Source organism: Pipra filicauda, unplaced genomic scaffold (assembly GCF_003945595.2).
Source record: "Pipra filicauda isolate LSUMZ 115617 unplaced genomic scaffold, ASM394559v2 scaffold352_size854550_pilon, whole genome shotgun sequence".
NCBI classification, from domain to species: Eukaryota; Metazoa; Chordata; class Aves; order Passeriformes; family Pipridae; genus Pipra; species Pipra filicauda.
In genome coordinates, this window is record NW_024104479.1 from 780,087 (window position 1) to 807,095 (window position 27,009).

Consider the following 27,009-nt stretch of genomic DNA (forward strand, 5'->3'; position numbering starts at 1 on the left):
AGCCTGCTCCAGGCTGAACAGCCCCAGCTCAGCCTCTCCTCAGAGCAGAGCTCTTCCACACCTTAGACCAGGTCTGTGGCCTCCCCTGGACTCACCCCAGCAGCTCCCTGTCCTTCCCCTATTGGGACCCCAGCGCTGGAGGCAGGTGGGGTCTCAGCAGAGCAGAGCAGAAGGGAGAGCACACACTGGGCAAGTGTGAGAATAAAATATTTTCATACATTTGTAAGGCAATTTAATACAAAAATACCATCTCCACCCGAGAACTTGCCTCAACAGGGGACTTACTGCATCCCATGGAGGCCGGTCCATCCAAACACTCTCCCCATGTGAAACGCTGCATCTTCCCACTTGGATTTCTCCAAATTCATCCTCCAGCCACTGCACTTTGCTTCACCTTCGTAAGCTCAGCCAGTAGCAGTGGATTTCTCTTGCAGCAAATCCCCCCATTCTTCTCTTCTTACTTAAACAGGCAACATTCTCACCTCAAGAGGGATCTCACATCATTCCTGTGGCTCTTTCCTGAGCTCTCTCAGTTTTCAATCACCCTTTTTTAACAAGGAGAGGTCAAAAACTCTGGGCAGGGGTTTGTTATCAAACAGGCATCCCCAACCTCACGACTTGGTGTGCTTGATGCCCCTTCCCATTGCCTGTGCTGCCTCCCAGGTTCACTCACCACACCACACTGCAAAATTTGACTTAATTTAATGAAAAACCCGTTTGAAATGACAATCTTTGTTCTACATAATGACAACGTCCCCACTGCTTCTAGCTGGGGTTCCACACACGACAACACATTCTTACGAGACTTTGTAACTTTATTTAAAACAATTTGCACTTAGAGAAATGCTTTTTCCTGAGCCTGTGCAGAGCTGGGTCAGCCCCACAGCTCCTCCTGCTGCTAAGACATCTTCCATCCCAGACTTTCTCCCATGGATCAGAGTGACCCGGAGTTGTACAGGGCTCTTGCAGGGAGAGCTTGTTCCTTTGGCTGTCCTGGGAGTGCTGCTCACACCTGCTGTCCTGTCTAAACACAAATCATGCAGCTAAGCTGGCTTCCAGAGAGAGCTGACCTGAGCAGGCTGACAGCAAAACACCTCCTCTCCAAAACCAGCACGTATCTGGGGGCTTACTTTTAGCAACACAGGGTTTATTGCCCATTTCTTTCCCTGTTGGGCATCTGGAGGAAAAGCAAACAGGGCATTTCATGGCTCCTCATCCAAACTGAGATCAGACAAAACTTCTTCTTCTTCGAGGTCAAGTTGTTCCAAGGACAATTCATTGACCTGGGAAGGGAAATCAAGAGTAAATTTCTTTCTCTAGAACATACTTGCTCTTCCACACCATCGAGGGCTTTCCTGGGATTTTCACTCCCCCAGACTCCATGAAGAGCAGCCCTGGACACTGTCACGTGTCAGGTCTGCCAGGCTGCACTGTCACAGCCCTGTACTCCTTGTTTTCCTGTCCCATCTACATCCCATGTGCCTTTCTGCACAAAGACAGCCAAAAACGTAGGAGATTAAAAACCTTAGCCTGCTGCACAATTCCAAGATGCAATTCCTTCCTAGGATTTAAGTGGAGGTCATTGCTGCATCCAAGGAGGCTGCTGGAGGCTGTCACAGCCAACGGGTGGAACACATAGGCCCTGTGGGAAAGCTCAAATATCCACCACTTTTACCTGAACAAGCCCCTTCAGTTCCTCTTCTGTTAAGGAGTCTGTGGGCTCCTCCTGGCAGGAATTGTACTCCACGGCCACTTTCCCATTTTCTGAAACACAGTGAACAGCCAGAGATGTGGTTACTGCCGTGTGGAACGACAATGAACCTCCCCTGAACTTCAAAAATGGGACAATTCTGCTTCTCTCCTGGCCAGGACAGCAACATCCAAAGGGCTGCAGTTCAGCTCCTGTTACCCCTGCCTCACATCCCCACTCAGCATGCATGTGGAGCGGCAAAAAGCTCTCCCTAACACCATTTAGACCCTTGGAATGTGGACTTTCAATGGCTTATTTATCATAAAAACATCCGTCCTCCTGTCGGATCTCCCTTTCACTCCCACAGCTCACAGGGAGGAACCTCTCTGTTAAACCACTACAGAACACAGCACAAGTTTAGTTTTGCTCCCTCCAGCCCCAAGAAAGGCTCAGGGCAAAAAGAACCTCTATCAATGGTCACAGAAGTTCTAATATCAGCCCAAACATTTCACACAACCCCCCAGCCTTACCCAGGACTACGAGGAGGATCTTCTGGAAGGCCCCAGACAGAGCTTTCCCCACCGCGAGCTTCTGAGCTCTTCTCGTGGCTGTGATGAGCTCCAGGGGATCTGAACACAAACAGCAGCATGTTACTGACCTGGGCAGGGCACTGCAGGCACTGTGCCCAGGACACGCTCCCGAGTGGCTGTGCCAGGGAATGGATAACACCGCGGGCAAGAGGGACACAACAGGGGGCAGGAAAGGTGGGAAGCAGGGAGGGGAGAGGTTCAGGATCCCATCAACTGTGCAAAAGCAGAACTGGCCAGTGTCTGCAACAGCTGCTGGGAGAGACTTGCACTGCCCCCAAAGCCCAGCAAAGCCCACCTTGCCCATCTCCTACGGCTGCCTGGCCCAGGGCAACTCCCCTGCTGCACACCCCGTGCTGGGGCAGCGTCAGCTCCAGAGCACACAGGAACTTCACAGATCCCTGCTGGGAGCTCTGTCCCAGCTCCTCATTCTCACCATCAAGGGCAGACACCTTCTGCAGCTGTTGGGAAGAGCACAGAGAATCACTTTTGATTAAAGATGAAGGGGATAGGAAGGCTCTGCCCACTAAGGCCCATGCCTGAGAACCACACACCTTCTCTGCACAGCCTGTGGTTCCGAGGCAGAAGCAGGTGGTGGAGACAGAGCAGGGGGATTTGCTGGTTTGATCCTAGTTTAGAAACACCTCCTAGTCCCCATCCTCTGGGAGTCTCAGCCATCTCTCTCTCGGCACACAAAGAGCACTGCCAGGCCCCCCTCATTTTTACTAACGGAAGCCAAGCCGGTGCCCTCACCCATCACAACCTGCTCCCCACAGGCTCTCAAACCCCCCCATCCATGGCCCAAACCCCCCCATCCACGGCCCAAAACACAGCTCTCGTAGCTGACTATTATTTGCTGAGTGGAGGACAATTCATTCCACCAACCCCTCCAATGAAGAGAGGGATGAGGGGAAGGACGACGGACGAACACAAAGGGCCCCTCACCGCGATGATGCGACTGGACCAGCCGTCAAAGCCCAGGTAGTGGTTGGCCAACTCCTGGCACTTGTTGCTGCTGAGGGCAGGGGCTTGTTGCTGAATCCCCCTCTGCTTGGGGCAAACACAAACCTGCCCAGGAGAGAAGAACCCTGCTCAGCCAGGCCCTGCTTGGGAGGCTCCCGCTCCAGCCACACCACTGACAGCTCTGGCACAGCCACCCTCAGGTAACCTATTCCCAGCCCTGTGTGTGCTCCTGAGCTGGGTTCAATATTTGCTTGGGCTTTACCCCAGAACAGGCCCACCCTGTTATGCCAGGGGGAGGACGCTGCCATTTTCCTGCTTAAATGCTCCCTGGGAACCAGTAGTGGGGGATGGCAGCACAGTGGCAGTGCCCAGCCACAAGTTAGTAAAGGTTTTGCACCGCTGAGATCAAGTATTTCACGGAATCACAGAACTGTCAGGCTTGGAAGGGACCTCTGGAGACCACCTTCTCCAAGGCAGCGTCACCTGGAGCAGGTGCCACAGAAAAGTGCCCAGGTGGGTTTGGAACGTCTCCAGACAGAGAGACTCCCCTCCCCCTCGGGCAGCTGTTCCTGTGCTCTGCCACCCTCCATGGAAAGAAGCTCTTCCTCATGTTGAGGTGGAACTTGTCGTGTTTTAGTTTATGGCCATTGCTCCTTGTCCTGTTGCTGGCACCACTGAACAGAGTCTGGGACCATCCTCTGGCACCACCTTGGTGACATTTGTGTGGATTGAGGAGAGCCCCTCTCAGCCCTCTCCTCTCCAGACTAACCAAGCCCAGCTCCCACAGTGTCTCCTCCTCGGAGAGATGCTCCAGTCCCTTAATCACCTTTGTGGCCTGTGCTGGCCCCCTCCACGTGCTGGGGAGCTCGCGGGGCCGAGTCCTGCACGTTCCCCCCCTGGGGCTGTTCTCTTACCTTCAAGGGGCGTTTCTGAAACAGCCTTTGCCCGTTGCAGGCGCGCTGGGCCCTGCTGGCATCCCCAGCTGAGTAGAACTTGATGACCCCGCAGCACCCCGGCCCTGCCACGGCGGCGTTGCTGCGCGCCCGCACCGAGAACAGCGGCCCGAACCTGGAGAACGCGGAGAACAGGGAGTGCTGAGGGGAAACAGAGGGGAAAAAAGGGGGTTTGATACACCAGGAAGAGGCTGAACAACCGTGACAGAGAGAGGACCACTCACAGGACCTATTTCCCTGGAAAACGAGGGACGGTTTTAGCAATGCTGGATGGCAAGAAGCTCTGCAACAAGCAGCAGGCTCGAGGGGAGGGTATCTCCATACAACTGAGCTTGCCCTGGCTGCATCTCTGACCACAACCACCTTTATCATCCAGCTTCTGGGCTGGGAGGAGAGCGAGGCCAGAGCGGGGTTTCATCCTCAGCCCAGCTCTGTGCTGTCCCTCGTGTGCTTTCACCCCTCAGCAAAACGCATTGACCGGGTTCAGTTCCAGCTCTCCCACCCTGTGCCGGACAACCCGGGGCAGCCGTGCTGGGCACACCCCTAAAGCGGCCCTGGGAGAGGGGCAGGGAACACGAGGGAGCTAAAAAGTTGTTAGAAAGAGAGAAAACAAGGTAAGAAGAAAAAAAAAAAAAGGGAAGGATTTGTGATAAATAAATAATTGTGATTCGTGAAACAAATGGGTGATTACACCAAAATAAAATAAATGCATTGTAAAACTTAATTACACCCCCATAAAGAAATAAAACAGACCCTTACAAGGTCAAGAGGCCTAAAACCTCCTTACTATCCTAAGAATAAAATATAGCAGAACTTCAAATCTTTAGGCACCTGTTCATCCAAGAATGCATGAATTATGACTGGTTATAGAGATAACCCTTTAGCTTTAGCTGTAAGAAAACCCATATATTAAATACTTAGCAAAAACCTGTAGAATGTATACGTATATGATACAATTAATATGCATGAAGTAGCTAAGATAAATACTAAACGTACCCCGTAGTAGGGGTGTGCAGATTTGGGAAACTGGTCCCCATTTCTGTCACCCAGCCGGCTGCTTGCTTTTACCATATAATAAACTATTATTCAAAAACTTACAGAAACTCGAGACTTTGTTTATCGCAGATTTGAAAGCACATTATTAGCACGCTGGGGGCAGGCTGGCAGAACCATCGGTGCGGATGGGGCACAACTCCAGCGGGAAAGAGGGACCCGGGCAGGGAAAGAGGGAGCCCGGGGAAGGATCTCGCCTCACCTCCAGCCCCGGCTGCGGCTCCAGCCCCCAGACCAGCAGCGTGTGGGCACTGCCCACGGGCACACGGAACTCCAGCACCTCCGCCATGGCCGGGACGGGACCAACCCCTTCCTGCGCCCCGGCCCGCCCCGCCGAGCAATGTGTGCTGCTCCCGAGCCCGCCCCTTCCAGCCCCAAACTGCTCTCACTGCCGCGAATTCACTGCACCAGTCCCAAATCCGCCCCTTCCAGCCCCAAACTGCTCTCACTGCCGCAAATTCACTGCATCAATCCCAAATCCGCCCCTTCCAGCCCCAAACTGCTCCCATTGCCGCAAATTCACTGCATCAATCCCAAATCCGCCTCTTCCAGCCCCAAACTGCTCTCACTGCCGCAAATTCACTGCATCAGTCCCAAATCCGCCCCTTCCAGCCCCAAACTGCTCCCATTGCCGCAAATTCACTGCACCAGTCCCAAATCCGCCCCTTCCAGCCCCAAAGCTGCTCCCACTGCCGCAAATCCAGTCCCCCAGTCCCAAATCTGCCCCTTCCAGCCCCAAACTGCTCCCACTGCCGCAAATTCACTGCATCAGTCCCAAATCTGCCCCTTCCAGCCCCAGAGCTGCTCCCACTGCCGCAAATCCGCTCCCCCAGTCCCAAATCTGTGCCTTCCAGCCCCAACTCTGCCCCTTCCAGCCCCAAAGCTGCTCCCACTGCCGCAAATCCAGTCCCCCAGTCCCAAATCTTCCCCTTCCAGCCCCAAATCTGCCCCCTCAGCCCCAAATCTGCTCCCACTGTCGCAAAGCCACTCCGCCGCTCCCAACTCTGCCCCTTCCAACCCCAAATCTGCCCCTTCCAGCCCCAAAGATGCTCCCACTGCCACAAATCCAGTCCACCGCTCCCAAATCCACCCCTTCCAGCCCCAAATCCACCCCTTCCAGCCCCAAATCTGCCCCTTCCAACCTCAAATCTGCCCCCTCAGCCCCAAATCTGCTCCAACTGCCACAAATCCGCTCCCCCAGACCCAAATCCGCCCCTTCCAGCCCCAAATCTGCTCCCACTGCCACAAATCCACTCCCCCAGTCCCAAATCCCTGCAGATCCAATGGGCCTAACCTTCTGTCTTCTGTGGTCTGAAGACCTAAACACAACTTTAATTTTTATTTCTTTTTACAATTTACTATTGTAAAACATTATTTTTACTACTGCAAAACATTAAACAAATATTATTTTACATGAGCAATTTCTTTTTCACAAAAAATAAAAATGGCATTTACATTGAACAATTCTTATTTACGATTCTCACTTGCAATTCTTTTTATTTTTCTAATGGCAAAAGTCCCTTCCTTTCCTTTCCATGCACGTGCAAGTCTGTGCCAGCAGCCACGTTTTTGAGAGCCTGTCCCTCCCCAGTTTCCTGCTTTCCCCTGCCTCTGGAATGCCCTGAATTCCCAGAGCTCTCCTGTTATTGCTGCAGCTCCCTGCTCAGACAGGACTCTTTGCACATGGTCCTCCTGGAAGCAAATGGAAAAGTGTGCCCCGAGTTCACATAAAAAACATTCTTTTAAAAAGGAAAAAAGTTTTGCTGCTGCTGTGACCGTGCCAGTAAAACAGGCCACAGGTGATGCCCTCCTTTTAGGAACAGCAAATCTTTGGAAACAAGCACAAGAGTTCCCCTTCTTCTGTGGGAAGCCTTCAAAATTCTGTTGGTGTGTTCACCTTCCTCTTAGCCAGTATAAATGTGAAGTTGTAAGTAAGTATTAGCTATGCTGAGCTGAGAAGGGGTCACACACCTGATTAGAGGAGGATCCTCCTGTGTGTCCAGTGCTCACAGTAGAAGAATCCCTGCCCGCTAATGCTCACAACCTGAGCCCGAGGGGTTTCTTATTTGCTGATTTGTGGTAACACCAGCACCTTTTCCATACAAGAGGTGTCTCTGGAAAGTCTTCTCCTGACGTTGGTGGCACAAGCCCATCCTTCTTGTTCTTGCACTTTATTCTTTATTGCACTCTGCTCTTTCCAGCCAAAGTCTACCCCCTAGTTCCAAATCCACATGCTTAGCTCCAACCTCACCGTTTCCAGCCTGAAATCCACCCCCCAGTCCCAAATCTCTACCCAATCTACAACCAAAACTACCCCCAGTGCCAAATCCACACCCCAGCCCCAAATCTGCACCCCATAGCCTCAAATCCAGCCCCCTCAGACCCAAATACACCCTCCAGCCTCAAATCTGCACCCCCTACCCTCAAATCCTGTCCCTTCAGAACCAAATGCACCCTCCAGCCCCAAATCTGCACCCCATAGCCTCAAATCCTGTCGCTTCAGAACCAAATGCACCCTCCAGTCCCAAATCTGCACCCCTTAACCTCAAGTCCTCCCCCTTCAGAACCAAATGTACCCTCCAGCCCCAAATCTGCACCCCCTTCCCTCAAATTCATGCCCCTCTTCAGAACCAAGTGCATCCTCCAGCTCCAAATCTGCACCCCATAGCCTCAAATCCTCCCTCTTCAGAACCAAATGCACCCTCCAGCCCCAAATCTGCACCCCCTTCCCTCAAATCCTCCCCCTTCAGAACCAAATGCACCCTCCAGCTCCAAATCTGCACCCCCTACCCTCAAATCCATGACCCTCAGAACCAAATGCACCCTCCAGCCCCAAATCTGCACCCCCTACCCTCAAATCCTCCCCCTTCAGAACCAAATGCACCCTCCAGTCCCAAATCTGCACCCCTTAGCCTCAAGTCCTCCCCCTTCAGAACCAAATGCACCCTCCAGCCCCAAATCTGCACGACCTACCCTAAAATCCATGCCCCTCAGAACCAAATGCACCCTCCAGCCCCAAATCTGCACCCCATAGCCTCAAATCCTCCCCCTTCAGAACCAAATGCACCCTCCAGTCCCAAATCTGCACCTCCTAGCCTCAAATCCTCCCCCTTCAGAACCAAATGCACCTTCCAGCCCCAAATCTGCACCCCCTTCCCTCAAATCCATGCCTCTCAGACCCAAATGCACCTTCCAGCCCCAAATCTGCACCCCATAGCCTCAAATCCAGCCCCTTCAGAACCAAATGCACCCTCCAGCCCCAAATCTGCACCCCATGGCCTCAAGTCCTCCCCATTGAGACCCAAATCCACTCCCCATCCCCAAATCTGCTCCCAAATCTGCCCGCCAGCCTCAAATCCACCCGCAGTCCCAACCTTCTCCCCAGCCCAAACCTACCCCTGAATCCGCTCCCCACCTGCCCAGGCCCCAAATACGCTCCCTTAGCCCCGAACCCACACCTCAAGCCCCAAATCCACCCTGCCCCACTGGCTGCTCATCCCTGCCAGCCCCCCCCCGATGGGCTGTGCCCCCCAAGACCCAGAGACACGTTGGCTGTAGCAGGTTTATTCTCCGGGTCTCTTTCCAAGGAGCGGGGCAGCCGTGGCCGGCGAGGGGCCGGAGCGGGGTCGGAGCCGCCGCCGGGGTCAGACGGCGCAGTTCCCGTCCCCGTAGCGCCGGCACTTCATGACCTTCAGGTAGGTCTCCACCTTGTGCAGGTCCTTCTTGAAGCAGCCCAGCAGGCCGTAGTTGTGCAGCAGCGCGTCCTCGCTGCGCACCAGCACGTCGAACTTCTCGTAGGTGGGCCTGAGGATCGGCGGCCCCCGCGGGCTCCGGTCCTCCAGCTCCTGGGGGACGATGGGCAAGGGGCCGGGAATGAGCACGGGCCACCACAAGCCCACACTCCAGGCTGGGGGCAGAGCGGCTGGGAAGCTGGGAAACGCCCTGGAGGTGCTGGTGGCAGTGGATGGACACGAGCCCGGGTGGTACCCAAAGTGTGTGACCCACGGTGTGGCAGCAGGGCCAGGGCACTGCTGGGGCACCTCCAGCCCCGGGGGCAGTTCTGGGACCCTCAGACAAGGGCTGGAGCGTGTCCAGGGAAGGGAATTGGGCTGGGAAGGGGCTGGAGCACCGGGAGCAGCTGAGGGAGCTGGGGGGGCTCAGCCTGGAGAAAAGGAGGCTCAGGGGAGACCTTCTGGCTCTGCAACTCCCTGACAGGAGGGGGGAGCCGGGGGAGATTGAGCTCTGCTCCCAGGGAACAAGGGACAGGACAACAGGACACAGCCTCAAGCTGTGCCAGAGGTTTTTCAGGTTGGACAGCAGGAAGAATTTCTTCGCGGAAAAACACTGACAGGGGCTGCCCAGGGAGGTTTGGAGTCCCCACCCCTGGAGGTGTCCCAGGAAGGCCTGGCCGTGGCACTCAGTGCTCTGGGCTGGGGGACAAGGTGGGGATGGGGCACAGGGGGGACTCAGCAACCTTTTCCAACCTCAGTGATTCAGGGATTCTCTGATCCTCCTCCTTGGCCCAGTGCCAAGGCTCCTCCTGAGCTTTAGATGAGCTCAGGAGGTTCTCCCCCCACCCTCAAAGCATATTTCAAACATATTTTTGAGTGTTTGTGTTTGCAGGAAGGGCAGTGACGCAGGGGAGATGCCACAGTGAGAACAGAGCTGGGCACAGGCTGCAGGGAGGGAGGAAATTTGCCCCATTTTTGAGTATTTTGCATGGAGATGTAGCAAACATCATGTTGCTGTTACTCCAGTGGATTTAAACAACTGAATATTTTTTGTTGCTGGGTTTAGGTGGACTCTGGGTGTCGACTGTTGTGATTCCTGATCAGTTCTGCTCTGTGATGGGTGTTAACATTTGTTCTGTGTTCTTTTATCCTGTGCAGGGGGCTGTCATGATCTCACTGTCTAAAGGTGAGCAAAGTCCACAGGACACCACTGGCCTTCAGAGTGGAAGGTGGGGAGATTTCTCATGGTCCTTGGATCCCCAGGAGCTGAGTGCCCCGTGACTGGGAGATCTCTTATCCTATAATCACGCTACGTGCTGTGACTTACCCTCATCAGGGCTTGGATCCCTTCCTCCAGGTCCTTTAGCTTTTCATACACTCTGTCTGAGGTGCCAAAAACCAGGTTGTTTGTGAACACCTTGCTCAGGTACTGCACCGGGGTCAGCCAGGACTGGATGAGAGCCAGGGAGAAACGGAGAAGCTCCATGTCCTGAAAATAAGACAGGAAGGGCTCAAAGCTGTGGGGGGAGGTGTTTGGTGGGGTGTCCTGCTGCCTCTGGAGCAGCCTGGAGGTGACCCAGGGATGTGCCACAGCTCCTGCAGCTTCAGCAGACACCAAGTTTTCAGGCTGAGGAGCACCACTCAGACCTGTGTCCTGTGCAGACAAGAGCTTTTCTCATCCTTGGGAAGGGAACGTGATTCATAGTGTAACCAAGGTTACATCTTTCTTGGGAGGGCAGGGATGAAGCACCCGAGTGTGCACGGGTGGAAACCCTCTGCTCCTGCCCTGAAGCACAGCTGGGCTCCTCAGACAGGTCTGTGCTCGCCCTGAGGGGGAGGACTTACGGATTTCTGCTGGGCATCATCCTTCTTCATGGGAGCAGGGATCATTTCCGAGTAACAAAACGCCACCTGGGAATTCTTGGTCGTGTGCCTTTGGTCCTCTGGAATGTAGGTGCGTTCCTGTGGAGACAGCCCAAGTACACCCAGACATGTTGCCCCTGTCCTCTGGAAGACCTTCCCGAGCTGTCCTGAATGGTTACTCTTGGCAAGAAGTGGATGTGAGACACGAGGTGCCTCTGGACAGGATTGGGAAGCAGGAATATTGTCTTGGCACAATAACTACTGGACCTAAGGGTCTTCCTCTCACTAAGCCAAGGTGCTGAGGTGAACACAAACCACCGGAACCAGGTTCTCTCAGGGAGGAAATGGCCCCTAAGGACAGCTCTTGCCAAAGGGAAAGCTCGTGGCAGATCCTGGCAGGAGCAGAAACGGGAGGGGTTTAAGCACTCAGACTCTCCAGGGCAAAAGGTGACTGCCACAGGAAAGTCTGGCAAAATATCTGTGCCATGTGCAGCCATGGCCCGGGAAAGGGGACATGCAGGATCAGAGCAGGGGCAGGGAGCTGAGAGGGGGAGACAGGGTGCAGTCCTATCCTGTCACACCCCTCAGCCTCCTGGGAAGCAGAGAGAGGGCACAGCAGTGGCCGAGAGGTCCCTGTCACACCTCCCGAAGCCACCAAGCTCAGGCAGAGGAGGCCCCAGCACTCACGAACTCCTTGTAGGTCTCGGCAGCCAGGAGGTGAAGGTGCTGAGCCCTCAGCACAGCGTTGGCAAACAGGCTGGCCAGGGGCATGGCTGGGAAGGTGGCAGCTGGCTGTGCCCACTGCAGCCCCACCGTGATCACAGCGATGGCCAGAGGAGAGAACCAGGACCCTGCAGCAAAGCAGAAAGTGTCAGCAGGCCTCGGGGCACTGTGCTGAGGAGGGGGTGGCACCTGGGAATTCATTCCCACTCTCTTCTCTCCATGGCTGAGGGGTCCTCTGCCTTGGTGCCTTGCTGGCATCAAGGGTGAGCTCAGCCCTCCCCAAAATCCAGGCATCATGCTGATCCTTGCCTTAAGCTTGGAATATTAATTTTAATATCCCTGCCAGCATTTACATTAATAACAACAACTGTAACTGTGGCTTGGCCTTGTTCTTCACGTTCTCCTTGCCCTGTTTAGGCTAAAGATTAGTTCATGGATTAAAGTCACACTGCAGGGAAAGGTATTCTTTGTCACTGGTTTATAAGTTGCCATACTTTAAGTTAGGGCTGTCCCAGAGTTTGTCCCACCACAGTACCACCCCATCATCATCTCCCATCACTCTCCACACATGGCAGCACTGGCAAATCCCTGAAAACCAAAATAAAAAGTACCTGGAGCCATTTCTGCCCGGTGAGTTGCTCAGGTGTTGCTTGACAGTGAATATTTCTCCCTTTCATGAGGCAAGGGGAACTGCTGAGCCCCCCTTTATATAGCAGGGGGTCTGTTTAAAATGGATCTGCGTGTCCACGATCACAACAACAGCTCTGCACCTTCTCTGTGCATAAATGCACAAGTGTTCACAATGGTGCCACCTCACCCCGGTCATCCATACACAGATGTGCAGCCTGGGCACGTTGTTTGCCTCAGTGTGAAATCAGGGCTCCAGGATTTCGCCATATCCCGCTGTTTATTGCAAATAAAAGTTTCCTGGCCGTTGGAAGACCTGTCCCAAGTCACATCAGTGCTTTTACGTGGTGACATTTGCTTTGTCCACCTGATTTTCCTGCCTGGCTCTGCAGCCTTGGCCCGCAGTTCACAGGCTTCACTGGCCAGTCTGGGAGATTCCTCACTTAAAGCAAATGACAGCTTAGGTCAGGGGAGGTTTAGATTGGATATGAGGGAAAATTTCTTAACCAAAAGGGCTTTCCAGCCCTGGCACAGCTGCCCAGGGCAGTGGTGGAGTCTGATCCCTGGAGGGGTTTAACAGCCCTGTGGATGTGGCACTTGGGGACATGGATCAGTGGTGGCCTTGGAATGGTTGGACTCGATGATCTCAGAGGGCTTTTCCAACCTAACCAATTCTGTGATTCTGTGCTGTTTTCCCCTTTATTGTTAGTGGGGATGGAGCTGGATGGATGTTGTCAGATTCATCTCATTTTTTTCAATTTCTACCAAAATGTCAAATATGTGTGAGCATCTTCCTTCTCCTGCAGCAGATTAAGCAGAGGGCTGGTGTGGAAAGGAGACAGAAGAGAAGGGGAAGAGAAGATGGGGAAGAGAATCATAGAATTATGGAATGGGTTGGGTTGGAAGCTTAAAGACTGCTTAGTTCCAACCCCCCTGCCACGGGCAGGCACACCTTCCATTAGACCAGGTTTCTCCAAGCCCCATCCAGGCTGGCCTTGAAGAGGGCAGGTCACAGCGCACCCATCCTTGCTTTTGAGCAGAACCTCAGGTGGGCAGCTCCAGAGAGGTCCTAAAGGCCCTTTACTCCCCTTTTACTGCCCCAAACCACACTGTTTTGGTCTCTTGTCTGGGGTCCAGCACCTGCCCCTGGTTGGGTGGTGGTTTGGCTTCCCCAGGCCCTGGGTTTGCCATGTCTTCAGGTGTGGATCCAGTTTCCAAGAAGCAGCATCACCCCAGGGCAGCTGGAGCAGGGGTGGAGGGCTGGTTAATAAATTAATAAGCATGCTGGGAGAGCGTGGGCTGTTCCAAGAACCCCCAGGGTGGAGATGGGGGGGTGCCATGGGGTAAATGTCAGTGCCCAGAGCAGAGGGAACAGTGGGTCCTACAGGATCAGGTGTCCTGTCACACAATAGCAGCCAACATCTGGTTGTGTTTTTCTGCTCCACACTGGGTTTAAATATGTCAATACTGGCCAGGGATGAGCAGAGCAGCAGCTCCCCAGCCCACGCTCTGCTGCCTGGGAATGGTGGTGAGGTGCCACTGCAGCTCCTGGCACCCCTGTCCTGGCCCACACTGGCTGCCTCTCTAGTTCTGGCAGTGAGAACACGGTGCTCAATCAACATTTTATGGTTGCAGCCAAGCCTGGAGATGTGGGATGATCCAGACTGTGTGGTTCTCCTGAGGTTTGGTTTGCCCCCAGTCATCTCTGGGCATTAATTGAGGCAGAAGCATTGTGGGGAAGGCAGGATGTGACTGAAATGATGGGCTGAGCAAACACACACCCCTGGCATAACTGCAGTTGCATAAGCAGCTCTCACATCTCAGTTTGGCTTTTCATAGCTTTCAAATACCTGCATTTGCAACCTAAAGGAGCATCTTGTAAATACAACGTGCCGCTCTGCAATTTCCAAGCTCCTTTTCTTTTTTGAAAGAGTAAAAAAACCCCTCAGCTGTCTTTGCGATGGTCCCATGTCCACCCACTTCACCCTGAGCATCACCAGCAGAACAAGTAAGATACAGAATCATGGAATGGTTTGGGTTGGGAGGGACCTTAAAAACCATCCAGTCCCACCCCCTGCCATGGGCAGGGACACCTTCCACTAGCCCAGGTTGCTCCAACTTGGCCTTGGACACTTCCAGGGATTCAGGGGCAGCCACAGCTTCTCTGGGCAACCTGTGCCAGGGCCTCTCCACCCTCACAGCCAAGAATTCTTTCCCATTATCCCATCTAACCCTGCCCTCTGGCAGTGGGAAGCCATTCCCCCTTGTGTTGTGCCTCCAGGCCCCTGTAAATAGTCCCTCTCCGTCTTTCCTGGCAGCTCCCTCGGGCTAAAGAGCTCCAGGGCTGCAACCCAGTCCATGCAAAACTGGCCACCCTTGTTTAAGCACCCCTGATTCCAGTTTCCAACCTGTGGAAATATACCGTACCACAGTTTTCCCTGAGAAAACCTCCTGTTTTCTGCATCCCTAAATGCTGGTGGATGTTTTCAGCCCAGCCCCTCACTCAAGCAGTCCAAAGCCTGCTGAGTTTCTGCCTGACTGCTCGGCCTGGGGGTCCCCTGCTCGTGCTGCTTTGCCACATGGATCATTACCTCTCTCCCTCGCTTCTGGGATTGGTTTTCCATGCTAATTAGCCTTCAGAAAAGCCATTCCCAGGGAAGTGTGCAAGAGCAGTCAGTCACACTGTACCCATGGAGTGCAATTTCCCTGTGACTGGCTTGGGGCTGCAGCACAGGAACCAGCTCCAGGGATTTCAGATCCCAGCAATATTCCCTCCCCATGCCCTGGGGAATGTCACAGCCGCTGCCCAAACCTCAGTTTCTCCATCAGTAAAATGATGGTCCTGACACTCATTAGCAACTCAGCTGGAAAGCAGATAATGACTGCAGAGAGACAGGCGAATTAAAAATAAATCTAATCTACTCTGCTGAAAACAAAGCAAAACCAGTCAATTTAACTTAAAAAACCCCCCAGGTTTTAAGTTAAAATGCAGCAGCAGCAGCAGCGAGTTGTCCAGGAACAGGCAGCAGCAGGGAATAAAACACACCCTGGGAAGAGTCATCTATCCCCCCTTTGTCAGTCTGTCTCTCCAGCAGTGGCTCTGACACCATCCTGTGCCTCTCAGCAGGAGCTGCCACTCAGGAACCATCAGTTCAACTGCACTCAACAGTTGCAGCTCAGCTGCAGTTTTACATGTCTGGGACTCAGTCTGGAATTTTGGGAAAGTCACCCGCTGCCTGCCTCAGTTTCTCCACGTGTGGAATGGGCTTTCGAGGAGCACTCCCTCTCAGAAACATTTCCCACTGTTTCAGCTCGAAAAACCCTTTCCCAGGACACTCCAGAGGTGCTTGGGACCAGCTCCCAGGGATGGAAAGGCTGTTGTCTGACCACCTGCCTGGCTCCTGGGCATTCCTCAACCCAGTGATAACAACGAGCTCAGAGCTGGTCATATTTTACCCATTTATTAATATGGACACTTTGGGGGGAAAAAAACTCATCTATCAGTCAAAGATTTGGTCTTTGGAGATTCTGATCAAGCTGTGTTCTGGCTGCTCCTCAGGGCATTAGGGCTGTGACTCATTTCCTTTTCACTGTTATGATTCACTAATGAATATTTGTGGTCTAATATCTGCCTGGTTCTGTATTCTGATTTCCTTTTCATTTCCCTGCATCACTGTTACCGATGTGACCACAGCTCACCAGGAAAACCGAATTTGAAATGCTGGCAAATGTCTGCAAGTCAATTAAAACCTGGATTTATGACGGTGCTCCTGCTGCCTCAAGAAAGGCCATATATTGTCCTGATATTCTGGGGAAATTGCTCTGAGCCTACGAGAAAGCCAAGCTCAGGTTGTGGTCACTGAATATTTCCAGCAGCAGGATTTGCTTTGGGTGTTTTGCTCAGTGGGGAAACCTGGCTGCTGAATTCCTCCAAGCTGCCACCTTTGAAGGAATCAGGGAGTCAGAGGAGGGTTTGGGAGGGAAAGGACCTTAAAGGTTATCTTATTCCACCCCCCTGCCATGGGCAGGGACACCTTCCACTAGGCCAGGTTGCTCCAGTTCTATGCAATGGTCTGGAGGAATTTGGGGGAAATAAGCCGAACGTTCTCCCCTGCCAGAAAAAAGTTTATTGCTCTAGAAGAGCACTGTAAAAATTAATTTTAAAAAATCAATCTAAAGATAATTTCTACAATTCTGTGTTAGCTTTTGGGTTCTGCTGGTAGGCAGGACCAGCCCTTGGCGATGTCTCCAGACTCCAGCGATGGATTAATGCACAACACACTTGGTTTCTGCTCTGTGAAACCCCTTCTGGTGGCTCTGCAGCTCTTCAGTGGTGCAGCAAGCACAGGTTAACAGTGGGTCAGTGCAGCAGAGCCTGTGCTTCCCCACATGAGCCCCTTCTGCTCAGACCTGCCTATTTCTAGGGGTAATTTCAGTGGTGATGGCTCAGGGCAGAGCCATCAATCACATGCAGACGCTGTTAAACGCGGCTGACACCCTCACAGCACCTTCTGCAGGCTGATCACCCGCAGCTTTAATGACTGGGGTGATTTTATGGCCAGCATTTCCCCTCCCTCTGAGTGAGAGTTTGCTTCTGCCACCACAGCAGAAGGCAGAGAGGAAGCCTTGACCCAGCAAAGGCTTAGTGGAAACCACAACTCTAATTCCCCCTTTTTTTTGTTTCCCAGAGGAAACATGATGAAGCACTGCAGGATTTCCCCGGGAAGGGGGCTTGGCCCTCTGGGCAACCCCAGGTTGGTGGGAGCATCCAACACCTTGTAAACACAGAGCAAATGGAAAGGGAAAGCCAACGCAAGCCCTGCAAATACCCAGTGGCTGGAAAATCAGGGTGAAGCTGGATTGTGCTGCCTGAGCTTCCCCAGAGAGCCCATGTTCACAAGGTTTGCCTCCCTACAGACCCAGCCACGAGCATCCCTCCCCATTCCGAGTGGGAATCCATACAAGGAGTGCTCTGTTGTGGCTGGGGACCATCTGGGCCTCTCCATCCCCATCCCCTCTCACAAATGTGTTCAGCCTGTCTCAGCTGCTGCAGGCTCTGGGCATTTGTGCTGGCAGAGGTCCCTCATTGTCCTCCTTTGTCACGGTCCTGTGCAGGGGGCTGGCTCTGGTCAGCAGCAGGGAGTGAATTCATAAACCAGAGGAGCTGTCAGGGCTGGGGGAGATGAGTGTTGGATGGGGACTGGACAGATGTTCTCCAGCCCTGAACCCAGGGCTGGCTGCAAAACCCAGTCGTGATTCATTCCCATTCCAGCACCCCAGCTCTGGCTGGGCTGCACTCTGGGCAGGCAAACACAAGAATCTGGCCTCTCACAATCTCTGCCATGCCCTGTCACACCAATTATCTTGCTGGATTTAACAGTTTAAGCTTAAATTTTATGTGTTTTTTAAAAGACATTTTATATGGTTCTTTTTAAAACATTTTATGTGGGGTTTCTTTAAACAAAGAATGATCCTATTTCTTAACTGTGCCATGCTTTCTTTTTATCATCTGCACAACCCCTCTCAGCAAGACACTTCTTCCCTACAGTTTTTGGTGCAGTTAATTTGAATTATAATATTTCTCTGGAAACCAGCCCTGCAGAAACACTGGCTGCAGGCACAGGCACGTGAACCACAGAATGGCTTGGGTTGGAAGGGACCTTGAAAGCCACCTAGTCCAGATCCTTCCAGCCTGGGTTACTCTGTGATCCCAACAGGGTGATGCTCTGGGGATCCCTGCGCAGGAGGAGCTGGATTTTAGGCTGGAATTTAATCCCTCCCCATCAACTCTTCCCAGTGTCCCCAGAAAATGGCTCCTCAGATTGCTCTTGGCAGCATCTAAAGACCAACTACAGGCATGAGCAACCAGACTTCCCTTGCTTTGAGTTCCATTTTGCTGGCAGAGAGCAAACTAACCCCATATCCAGGGAGAGGTCCTTTGCTTCCCCAGAACAAACACAGGAGCAGCAAAAACTATGGTAGACAAAGGAAAACAAGCAGCTTTGAAAGCATGCCATCAGCAGGCTCTTCTCCCACCTGTCAATCCATCTGTCATTCCTCCACACACCCCTGCCCCCAAACAGATGCCCACAAACATCTCTCCCTCAGTGGGATTCCCCCCCTGTAGGTGTTGCAGGATTCCTGGGTGCATTTGAGACCAGTGCCATTTGTCTGCCCCACCTGAGTAAAACTGAGAGCAATTTTACTCTCAGTACCTGGAATGGGGCTTAAACATTGATGAACCTGTGGGTTAAATCACGTTGGAGGCTGTGGCCTGTTCCCTGTTTGCTCTCTAAACTCACATTCCCGAGTCAGATACCTGTGCTTGTGCCCTGCTCTGATTCCAACAGCCTGTGCAAGCTCCAGGGTATGTTGAAAAAAGGGTAATGCAGGGGTTTGGTGGCTGAAAAAAAACCTCTGTAGAGATGGTCCCAAAATTGCCCTCATGCCCATGCTGTTCTCCTTGCATCCTTGGCCATCCTGGAGCCACCTACCCCAGCCTCCCCTTTGGGCTCTTCCCTCTCCTTTCATGTCCCTCTGCTTTGGTAGCCACAGGGAAGGACTTTTTAGTCTCTCTGTCTCACCCTGGCCAGTCCCAAAACACGTTTCCAATTTCCCAAGGCCATGTTGATGCTAGGATGTGTGTGGATCTTCACATGTAGGTCACCTCCTAAATACCACCCCTTGCCATAATCATCTTCTTCCTTCTACATTCAGCACCCCACAGAAATACATACACAGGGGAAGGTGGGGAGCTGGAGGGAAACAGAGAACAACCATATAAATGTAGGGATAAAACCCACAGGCACCAAAAGATCCTGTTGTTTAAGAAATTTAATTCCCTTCACAGCTCTCCAAAAAAAAAAAAAAAAAGGAAAGAAAAGGGGGTGGGTGGGTGAGGGAAGAAAAAAATTAGTGGTGGGTAGGTTTCTTCTCTTTGAAGTAACTGAGACCCCAAAGAAAGACCAGGGTTGCAGGGAGTTTCTTCTTCAGCTCCAGAGGATCCCCTTGAAACCAGGGAAGAAGAAATGCAGCCCTCACAACCTTGTGTCCCAAATCCCTGTGTGCCTTTGGTCCCCACTCCCTGCTCACCCCAGCAGGGTGGCAGCCCCACATCACCCCACCACCTCCACCCGTGCAGTGCAAACACTGATGTGGGTCCTGTGTTTGCACCAGAAATCTCCTTTGGGGTGGGAGGGTCCAGTGCAAACAAATCCTCTCCCAAAACCTCAAAACTCAGAGAAGTGACACAAACAAAAGAAAAGCCCCAAACAATTTTCTCCCGGTTCCCAGGCTGCTCTGTGGCAACCCCTGTGGATACAAACAGGTATTCGAGGACAAGTTCTCTTCCCACTCCTCGCCCTGCAGCCCTTTTCCCCCTGTTTTTTCCATGGCTAGGAAATCAGCGTGCTATTAGGGCTAATTAAGGAGCAGAGCTCTCATTATGCTGTGGAGAGGGTGGGTGGGAGGAAAGCCCAGAGCACTTGTGCGAGCAGATGGCGGGGGAGAGAGGTCTCTCAGGGGGGTACACCCAGCTCGGGAAAACGTTCCTTCCCCTCTCTGGCCCAGCCGACTGAATTTGGAAAGGAGAGGGGAGAGGAGTCAGTCGGGGGTAATGAGGGGTGACTGATGGAGAGACCTCATGCAGGAGCCTTTGCTGCCTCGCAGGGGAACAAGACGGGGATGGAGCAACTCCCTCCCTTCCCGATGGCCTGGGGAGGATTTTCGGGACACCAAAAATCCCCCCGTCTGCATCTCCAGGGGCTGGGGAGAGCCAGGCTGGCACAGCACCACGCAGGGTGGGCTGGCACAGCACAGCACGTCCCCCCCGGAATCCTCGGGACAAAAAATCCACCCTGCTGCAAACTCGGGTCCTGTATTTGGTCCAGGAGTCAGCTCTTGGCTGCAGGGGACCAAGACGTGCTTGCTTTCCTTGCCAGCTCCACCACGTGCTGGTGACAGGCCCAGGGATGTCCCCTCTTCCCGTTTAAAACCGTCCCTCCTTGTCCTGCCACTTGTCCTGTCACTAATAAAAGGTCTGTGCCCATATTTGTTATAAACCCCCGTCGTCTGTGCCGTCTGAGCTCTGCCTGCACTGGTAGTTTTAAGGATGGCCGTGGCAGCAGGGAGAAGAGGACAACACCCTTTTTCCAGGCTGAGAAATTCCTATTGGAAAACAGAGCCACGGAGAGCCGGACTGGTGGTTTTGAGCTGACACCCAATGGTGAGGAGCGAGACTGCAAGGAGAGCCCTGGCCACACCGCCTCGGAACAACCGTGGGGAGGGTCTTCAGTTTGCAAAAAAAAAAAAAAAAAAAGACCAGATTTCAGTAGAATACCAAAAAACCACCCCAAAAAGTGAAGGCACGTTCAGCTGCAGCTCAGGTTGGTCTGGGACTGCCTGTCCCTCGCAGCTTCAGATCTGCCCGTGCTGGGTTTGCACTGATTATTTCAGCATTATTATTATCAGCAGAGCATTTGAATTCCTAGGCATGGACAAGGGTCCTGGGGCTGCCCGCTGGGGGTAGGTGGTCACATCACACCCCCTGGAAGTGCGAAGCAGGGGCTCCTGCCCCGGAAAGCAAAGAGAACAAGGAACGGATTGCACAAGATTTAGAAACAAATTAGGAGGGAAGGATAAACCACTGAAATCATCAACAGGGACAATGTTTGGGCTCCCTGTTCTGGTGCAAGGTGTGCCTGCCCGTGGCAGAGGGTTGGAATGGGATGGTCTTTAAGGTCCCTTCCCACCCAAAGCATTCCGTGACTCTATGAGTCATTCCAGCAGGAACAGCTGGAATACGTGAGGCCAAGGAGGATTTTTACTTGCTTGGGAACATCAGCACTCAAAGAGGGTTTTCCAGACCATGGAACAAGCTGGAGTGAGGCTCAGGGGGACCTGAGCACAGATTAAACCCATAAGGTTACACTTTTGAGTCTGCCTGGGGCTTTCCATGGGGTGCAAAGAGATGCTTTCAGCATTTGTGTGGCACACTGAGGTGCTGAGAAAAGGGGGTGTTGGTGCTTTTGGTGATTTTGGAGAATTAGACAAAATTTTCCCATTCGTGGCTTCGTGCCTCAGTTTCCCCTCTGAGCAGGAGTGTGACCGGCTGAATTAGAACTTCTTCCCCACTTTTCCCTTCTCACAGGGAAATTCCAGACCTCCTGCAAGTCAGAGAGGGGACCAATCTTTGAGCTGCACGGCTGGATTTCCCCTGCATCCCCAGGAAGCCGTTCCTGCGCTCCCACCCCAGCCAGACAGGCAATTTCCAACGATGGAGTGTTTTTACCCGCCAAAAAAAAACCCCAGTTTTATTTGACAAAAGTGGAAGTGTAGCATCCACGGCCACTTTGACAGACCCGTTGTCTTGTTCATCCTCCAGCAAGCAGGTGTCAGTGTCCTGGGAGCTCTGTGTGCACTGGAAAGGGGGTCTGAGCACCCCCAGAGAGACAGGAACACAACGTGCCCTACAAGCAGAAGTTGTTTTGCACAGGTCTGTGGGTTGAGCCCTCATCTCGTCCAGCAGATGGGAAACACCTGCTCTTCCCTCTGTTTCTCCAAATTAAGTGGGTTTTAGGGAGCTTTTGGACGGAGAAGTGTTGGTCTTGCAGCAGATGGCGCTTCTGCCCAGAAAATAGGGCTGGGAATGAGATCCTTGCTCCGACGAGCAGCGACTGGAGCAGCGCAGCGGCTCCCCAGCATCGACCACCAGAGAGGGCACGTGTGCCCTGCAAATACCCCAAATCCTGGCCTGTTGGCCTTGCTTCTCTGCCTGCAGAAGGTCCTCCTCGTCCTCGGTCGTCTCCCACCGACAAACACGTCGTTCACCCCCAGCACAGAATATCTGCAGCCACAACCACAAGCAAACCAAGCCCCAGGTTGCTCTTTACACGTGTTTTCTAGGGAAAAACCCACACCTTTAGCCATAGTAGTAGTAGTTTAGGAAGCAGTGTTTGCAGAATTTTAACCAAAATTACTTTGAATTGAATTATTAATATTATCATTATTATTACATGGACAATACAGCCCAATATTTCCGTCCTCCTGAAAAACTCTCTCGTGGAAACTTCACGCTCTTCAGTGTCTTTTTGTTGGTCTTGACCAACAGAAACATAGGTCAAATCATCAAGCAACAACAAAATCTCCATGTATTTCTGTGCATGGACACACCCTGCAGTGATTCCCAGGTAGAATAGTGCACTGAGAACCCCTCAGATGGAAAGCTCATTACTTGACTTACCCAACTGACAATAATTGCTCAGAGAGAGGGGAAAACAAACAAACCATTGCTCTCTGCTGGGCTTTCCCAAGGATGATTTGGGCATAAGAAGGATGTTTCCTTCATGGGAGGAGAAGAAGGCAAACTGGGTCTGTTCACATGAATTCCCAGTGGGGCAGCTCCATTCCCATCTCATTACTCACATTTTTTCCCTCATTTTTTGCTACATTTTTCCTGGAATAAATTGGTTAAAGCCTGACAGTGGAGAAAGTGAATATTTCTCATTTCTTCTCTTCTGCACACGTGGGAAATCCTCGTTTTACCTGCAGGTGCATTTTTGTAGGGCCGGGTTTGGGGCCTGCTCTGCACACAAAGGGCTGGCCCCAGGCTGGCCCCTCTGGCTGTACAAGGCTGGGCAAAGCTCAGCCCATCCATCACCAGCTCTGACACTTTCCATGTGGATCAGCTGGAGGACAGACAGATTTCATGCTGAGATCCCCCCATTTCCATTCTGACCCCGCTGGCCTTCGTGGAAGCAACATTTCCCTGTAATATTTCAGCAATTATGGGGGAAGATACAGGACGGGTGCAGGGGGGGGTGGGGTTGACCCACTGAGAGAAGAAATTCCTTTCAAAGGAGAAAAAAACTGTCTCTGCCTTGGGGTGGAAGGTGCTGAGACAGTGAGGCTGGTAAGGGTAGAACAAAGGCTGAAAAATCAGAATACCAGCAGGAGGATCCACTGAGTTTGGGGGTATCTCAGCCTCCAGGAGATTTGCCTTGCCTGGGGCAGGGAAAATACTCTCTCTGTTGTTAGTCAGCCTCTCCTGACAAATTCCAAGGGCTGTCCAGTAGGATCCTAGTGAATGCAGGCTGGAAGGGACCTCAGGAGGGCTCTAGTGCATCACCACCACCCCAGGCTGGAGGAGGGCCCATTCCTGGGGAAAACAGGAATACTGCATCAGGAGCGGGGAACAGGGAAAGAGGGGAGAGCTCTGAGCCTTTTTATCATCTGTTGTATCGACTTTGCAATCAAAAGCAGCAGCTCTCCACTCCGGCCCCTGGTCAGAAAGCAAATTGTCAGCAGCCAGGAAAGCAAGGGACAAAGTCTCAGCAGATGAGAGCTGGAAAAGCTTCTGAGTCACTGTCAAAAATCTCATCTGCAGCCAAAGCACATCCAGCCCCGTGCTCTGCCCGAGCGAGTCCTGATGCCTGGATTTATGGACACAGTTCCCACTCCATTAATGAGCTCTGGAGAGCGTCTGCTGCCAGATTTGTTACAGATGGGGGGGAAAAAAATGTCATTCTGAGGATCCCCCAGCTGGACATAAATATTTAGCATGTGATCAGCTGCTCAGTATTCCCCTGACCTGAATAAATCTCTGTTGTTTACCCTGCCTTCAAATAAAAGGTCCATAATCAGGATCACTCCACTCACTTAATCTTTGTGGGGACAGCTGGTTTGGGTCTCTGTGCAGCCCCCACATCCCTTCATCTCTGCCAGAAAAGCTGTTTCAGGCCAGATCATCTCTGGGAGGCAAACTGGGCTCAGCCCAATGGGATATTACAGGGTTCATGTGAAGGTTGGTGCTGCTCAGCAGCTCAAACAGAGCCTGCTCTTGGGTCCTCCAGCTTGGAGCAGGTTTTTCCTGAGCCCTTGGCAAACTCTGCCTTTCAGACCCCAGAAGCAGCTACTTGGGCTCAGGTTGAACACCTTTCTCATCTAGTATTTCAGGACCAGTAGAAGATGTGATATAGAATCACAGCATGGGTTGGGTTGGAAGGGACCTTAAAAACCATCCAGTTCCACCCTCTGCCATGGGCAGGGACACCTTCCACTGGCCCAGGTTGCTTCAACCTGGCCTTGGACACTTTCAGGGCACTTGGACACTTCCACAGCTTCTCTGGGCAACCTGTGCCAGGGCCTTCCCACCCTCACAGCCAAGAATTTCTTCCCAATATCCCACCCAAACCTGCCCTCTGGCAGTGGGAAGCCATTCCCTGTGTCCTGTCCCTCCACCCCTTGTCCCAGGTCCCTCTCCAGCTCTCCTGGTGCTCCTTTAGGCACGGGAAGTTTGTATCTTTGGCTTTCCTGAGCCCATGCAAATTTTTGGTGTTCATTAAGGACATGAAGGGCAATATCCACTTCAGCATGTTTGCAACTTCCCCCCTGGTTATTGAGTTAAGTGACCTCCAGTTTGTGCATTATGGAAATGACCAAATTTACTCTCTTTACATCCCTGTCTCTCTGTAAGCCTAAAATGTCTGTGCCTGCCCAGTGGTGCCTTTCCCAGCTCCCCCAGCTTGTGCATTGGAGTCATGGAAAGCCCATTTCCATTCCCTTTGGCCAAGGCCCTGCAGACAAAGCAGGGAATTGTCCCCAGGAAGGCTCATGTTTGCATGCAAGGGGCAGAGCACAGGAACTGAAAGAGTCGAGGCTGAAAAGCCCTGGCACAGACTATGGGAGGTGTACATTGAAATCCATGTTCTGCCACTGACTGTAACTCACCTCAACTGAGTTCAGCCATCAGGGGGACAAACATAACTGTGACATTTTAAAAACTGTGGGAGAGATTTAAGAAATATTTGTAAAAATCTACTCTTTTATTTTTTTAATTGTCATCAACCATAAGGGCAAAAAAAGAAAATGGAATTTTTTGCTGTTGTTTTTGGTTACATTTGACTCTAAAGGTATATTTTTAGTGGATAAGTAAGGTACCAAGAAGAGGTTATTCACACTTCCACGTTCAGTGAAGGGAGAGAAAAGTGTCACCAGCAGGTGAACCAGAACTCCTTATGGACCACAGAGTTTTACCACCAGCAGTTCTGTAAAGTACTTTAAGTCAGGTGGGGAGACTTGCCCCTACCTCTGTTTCCTATCTGAGTCCTTGGAGAAGCCCCCATGGCCTTTCTCTGGCCACAGTGACTGGAGAAATACTTTGCAGAGCTGGGTCTTCGTGCACCTCTCCTGCTTCCAGTGCCTCCTCTCCCCTGGGCCACAGGAGTGTTAAAAGGAGCAAAGCAGATTCCAGCATGTGCTGAGATGGGGAGACCTAATTAAACACTGAGGCAACCACAGTTCAGCTCTTATATAACTTTACTGTACTTCAGCACAAAGAATCACCTCTGCTTAGCTCCACATCCTGGATTTCCCCCTCCTCTTCAGCCTTTCCATCCAGCTCCTGCTTTTGGCATCCGCTCTGGGCTTTTTCCTGCTCTTTGATCGTCCCTTTCCCACGTGGAGGACGGAGCTGCCCAAGCAGTTTGGGTGGGCAGGATCCCCTGTTTCATGCTGCTGGTGCACACAGGGGCTGCCAGTCTGCTCTGGGGGGCTCAGAGGAGCACTGAAAACACCAAAAACAGGCTCTGTCCCCAGGGCAGGGAGCACAAAGGCTGCTGGCCATGGCCCAGCCCTGCCTCCGAGGGCCCCTTCTGCTGACATTGATGGCAACCGAGCAGGAACACCCCTCAGACCGTCAGTGACCTGGGTTAGACCCTGCTCAGACCATCAATAACCAGTGTTAGACCCCCTCAGACCGTCAGTGACCAGTGTTAGACCCCCTCAGACCATCAATAACCAGTGTTAGACCCCCTCAGACTGTCAGTGACCGGTGTTAGACCCTGCTCAGACCATCAATAATCAGATCCCTCTTAGACCATCAATAACCAGTGTTAGACCCCCCTCAGACCATCAATAACCAGTGTTAGACCCCGCTCAAACCATCAATAACCAGTGTTAGACCCCCTTCAGACCGTCAATAACCAGTGTTAGACCCCTCTTAGACCATCAATAACCAGTTAGACCTCGCTTAGACCATCAATAACCAGTGTTAGACCCCAGTCAGACAATCAATAACCAATGTTAGACCCTGTTTATACCATCAATAACCAGTGTTAGACCCCCTCAGACTGTTAGTGACCAGTGTTAGACCCCACTCAGACCATCAATAACCAGGGTTAGACCCCCTCAGACCATCAATAACCAGTGTTAGACCCCCTCAGACCATCAATAAACAGTGTTAGACCCCCTCAGACCATCAACAACCAGTGTTAGACCCCACTCAGACCATCAATAATCAGTTAGATCCTGCTCAGACTGTCAATGCCCAGTGTTAGACCCCACTTAGACTGTGACCAGTGTTAGACCCGCTCAGACTGCCAGTGACCAGTGTTCAAGCCAAGGACTGGGGCTCAAGGTCCCTGCTGGTCCTACCATGATTTGAATTTAATAGGAGATAAATCTTGCAAACATCAGCCTTGCAATAAATCTGCCAACAGTTCCCTCCTCCCCTTCCTTCTCCTGGGGACATTTAAACCCAGAGGGACAGCCAGTGAGACTGCTTTTATCTCTGCCCACCAGCTCCCAGCTGGCTGTTATGGCCCTTAATCTGAATTAATCAGCTCCAGCTCATCCCTTCAGCTGGGACCTGCAGCCCTGCCCTCCTGCCCCGGGTGATATCATCTCCTGCCAGCTGGGCAGCCCAGGGCAAAGGAGCTCCCACATCCCCAGGGGATGGAGCACAGGGATGTTTACACAGGCAGAAAGTGGTAGGACAAGGGGGAATGGTTTCCCACTGCCAGAGGGCAGGGTTAGGTGGGATA

The 27,009-nt window shown here is 52.4% G+C and overlaps 2 protein-coding genes across 2 annotated transcripts; both read right to left on the bottom strand.

Annotated features, from left to right (window-relative positions):
• Nucleotides 1–616: 616 nt before the first annotated feature.
• RDM1 (RAD52 motif containing 1) lies at nucleotides 617–5,535 on the bottom strand. The gene is made up of 7 exons (XM_027717861.2): nucleotides 5,449–5,535; nucleotides 4,155–4,334; nucleotides 3,223–3,345; nucleotides 2,576–2,738; nucleotides 2,221–2,319; nucleotides 1,676–1,764; nucleotides 617–1,283 (listed from the first exon to the last, which is right to left on the bottom strand). The coding sequence occupies exons 1-7, from the start codon at nucleotides 5,533–5,535 to the stop codon at nucleotides 1,203–1,205; spliced, it is 822 nt and encodes a 273-aa protein (XP_027573662.2). The 3' UTR covers nucleotides 617–1,202.
• Nucleotides 5,536–8,843: 3,308 nt separating this feature from the next.
• On the bottom strand, nucleotides 8,844–12,217 carry LOC113982953 (somatotropin-like). The gene is made up of 5 exons (XM_027711600.2): nucleotides 12,175–12,217; nucleotides 11,528–11,691; nucleotides 10,823–10,939; nucleotides 10,305–10,466; nucleotides 8,844–9,091 (listed from the first exon to the last, which is right to left on the bottom strand). The coding sequence occupies exons 1-5, from the start codon at nucleotides 12,182–12,184 to the stop codon at nucleotides 8,891–8,893; spliced, it is 654 nt and encodes a 217-aa protein (XP_027567401.1). The 5' UTR covers nucleotides 12,185–12,217; the 3' UTR covers nucleotides 8,844–8,890.
• Nucleotides 12,218–27,009: the final 14,792 nt, after the last annotated feature.

Bases quoted from the DNA above. Each gene is read 5' to 3' on its own strand.
- LOC113982953 (XM_027711600.2), bottom strand. The intron at 10,940-11,527 runs GTGAGTGCTGGG...CTGTCTCCACAG, and splicing joins CCGAGACCTACAAGGAGTTC to GAACGCACCTACATTCCAGA. The intron at 9,092-10,304 runs GTAAGTCACAGC...ATCGTCCCCCAG, and splicing joins GGATCCAAGCCCTGATGAGG to GAGCTGGAGGACCGGAGCCC.
- RDM1 (XM_027717861.2), bottom strand. From the start codon at position 5,535: ATGGCGGAGGTGCTGGAGTTCCGTGTGCCCGTGGGCAGTGCCCACACG. The intron at 4,335-5,448 runs GTGAGGCGAGAT...GTTTCCCCTCAG, and splicing joins AGCCGCAGCCGGGGCTGGAG to CACTCCCTGTTCTCCGCGTT. The intron at 1,284-1,675 runs GTAAAAGTGGTG...TTCCCTTCCCAG, and splicing joins AACTGAAGGGGCTTGTTCAG to GTCAATGAATTGTCCTTGGA.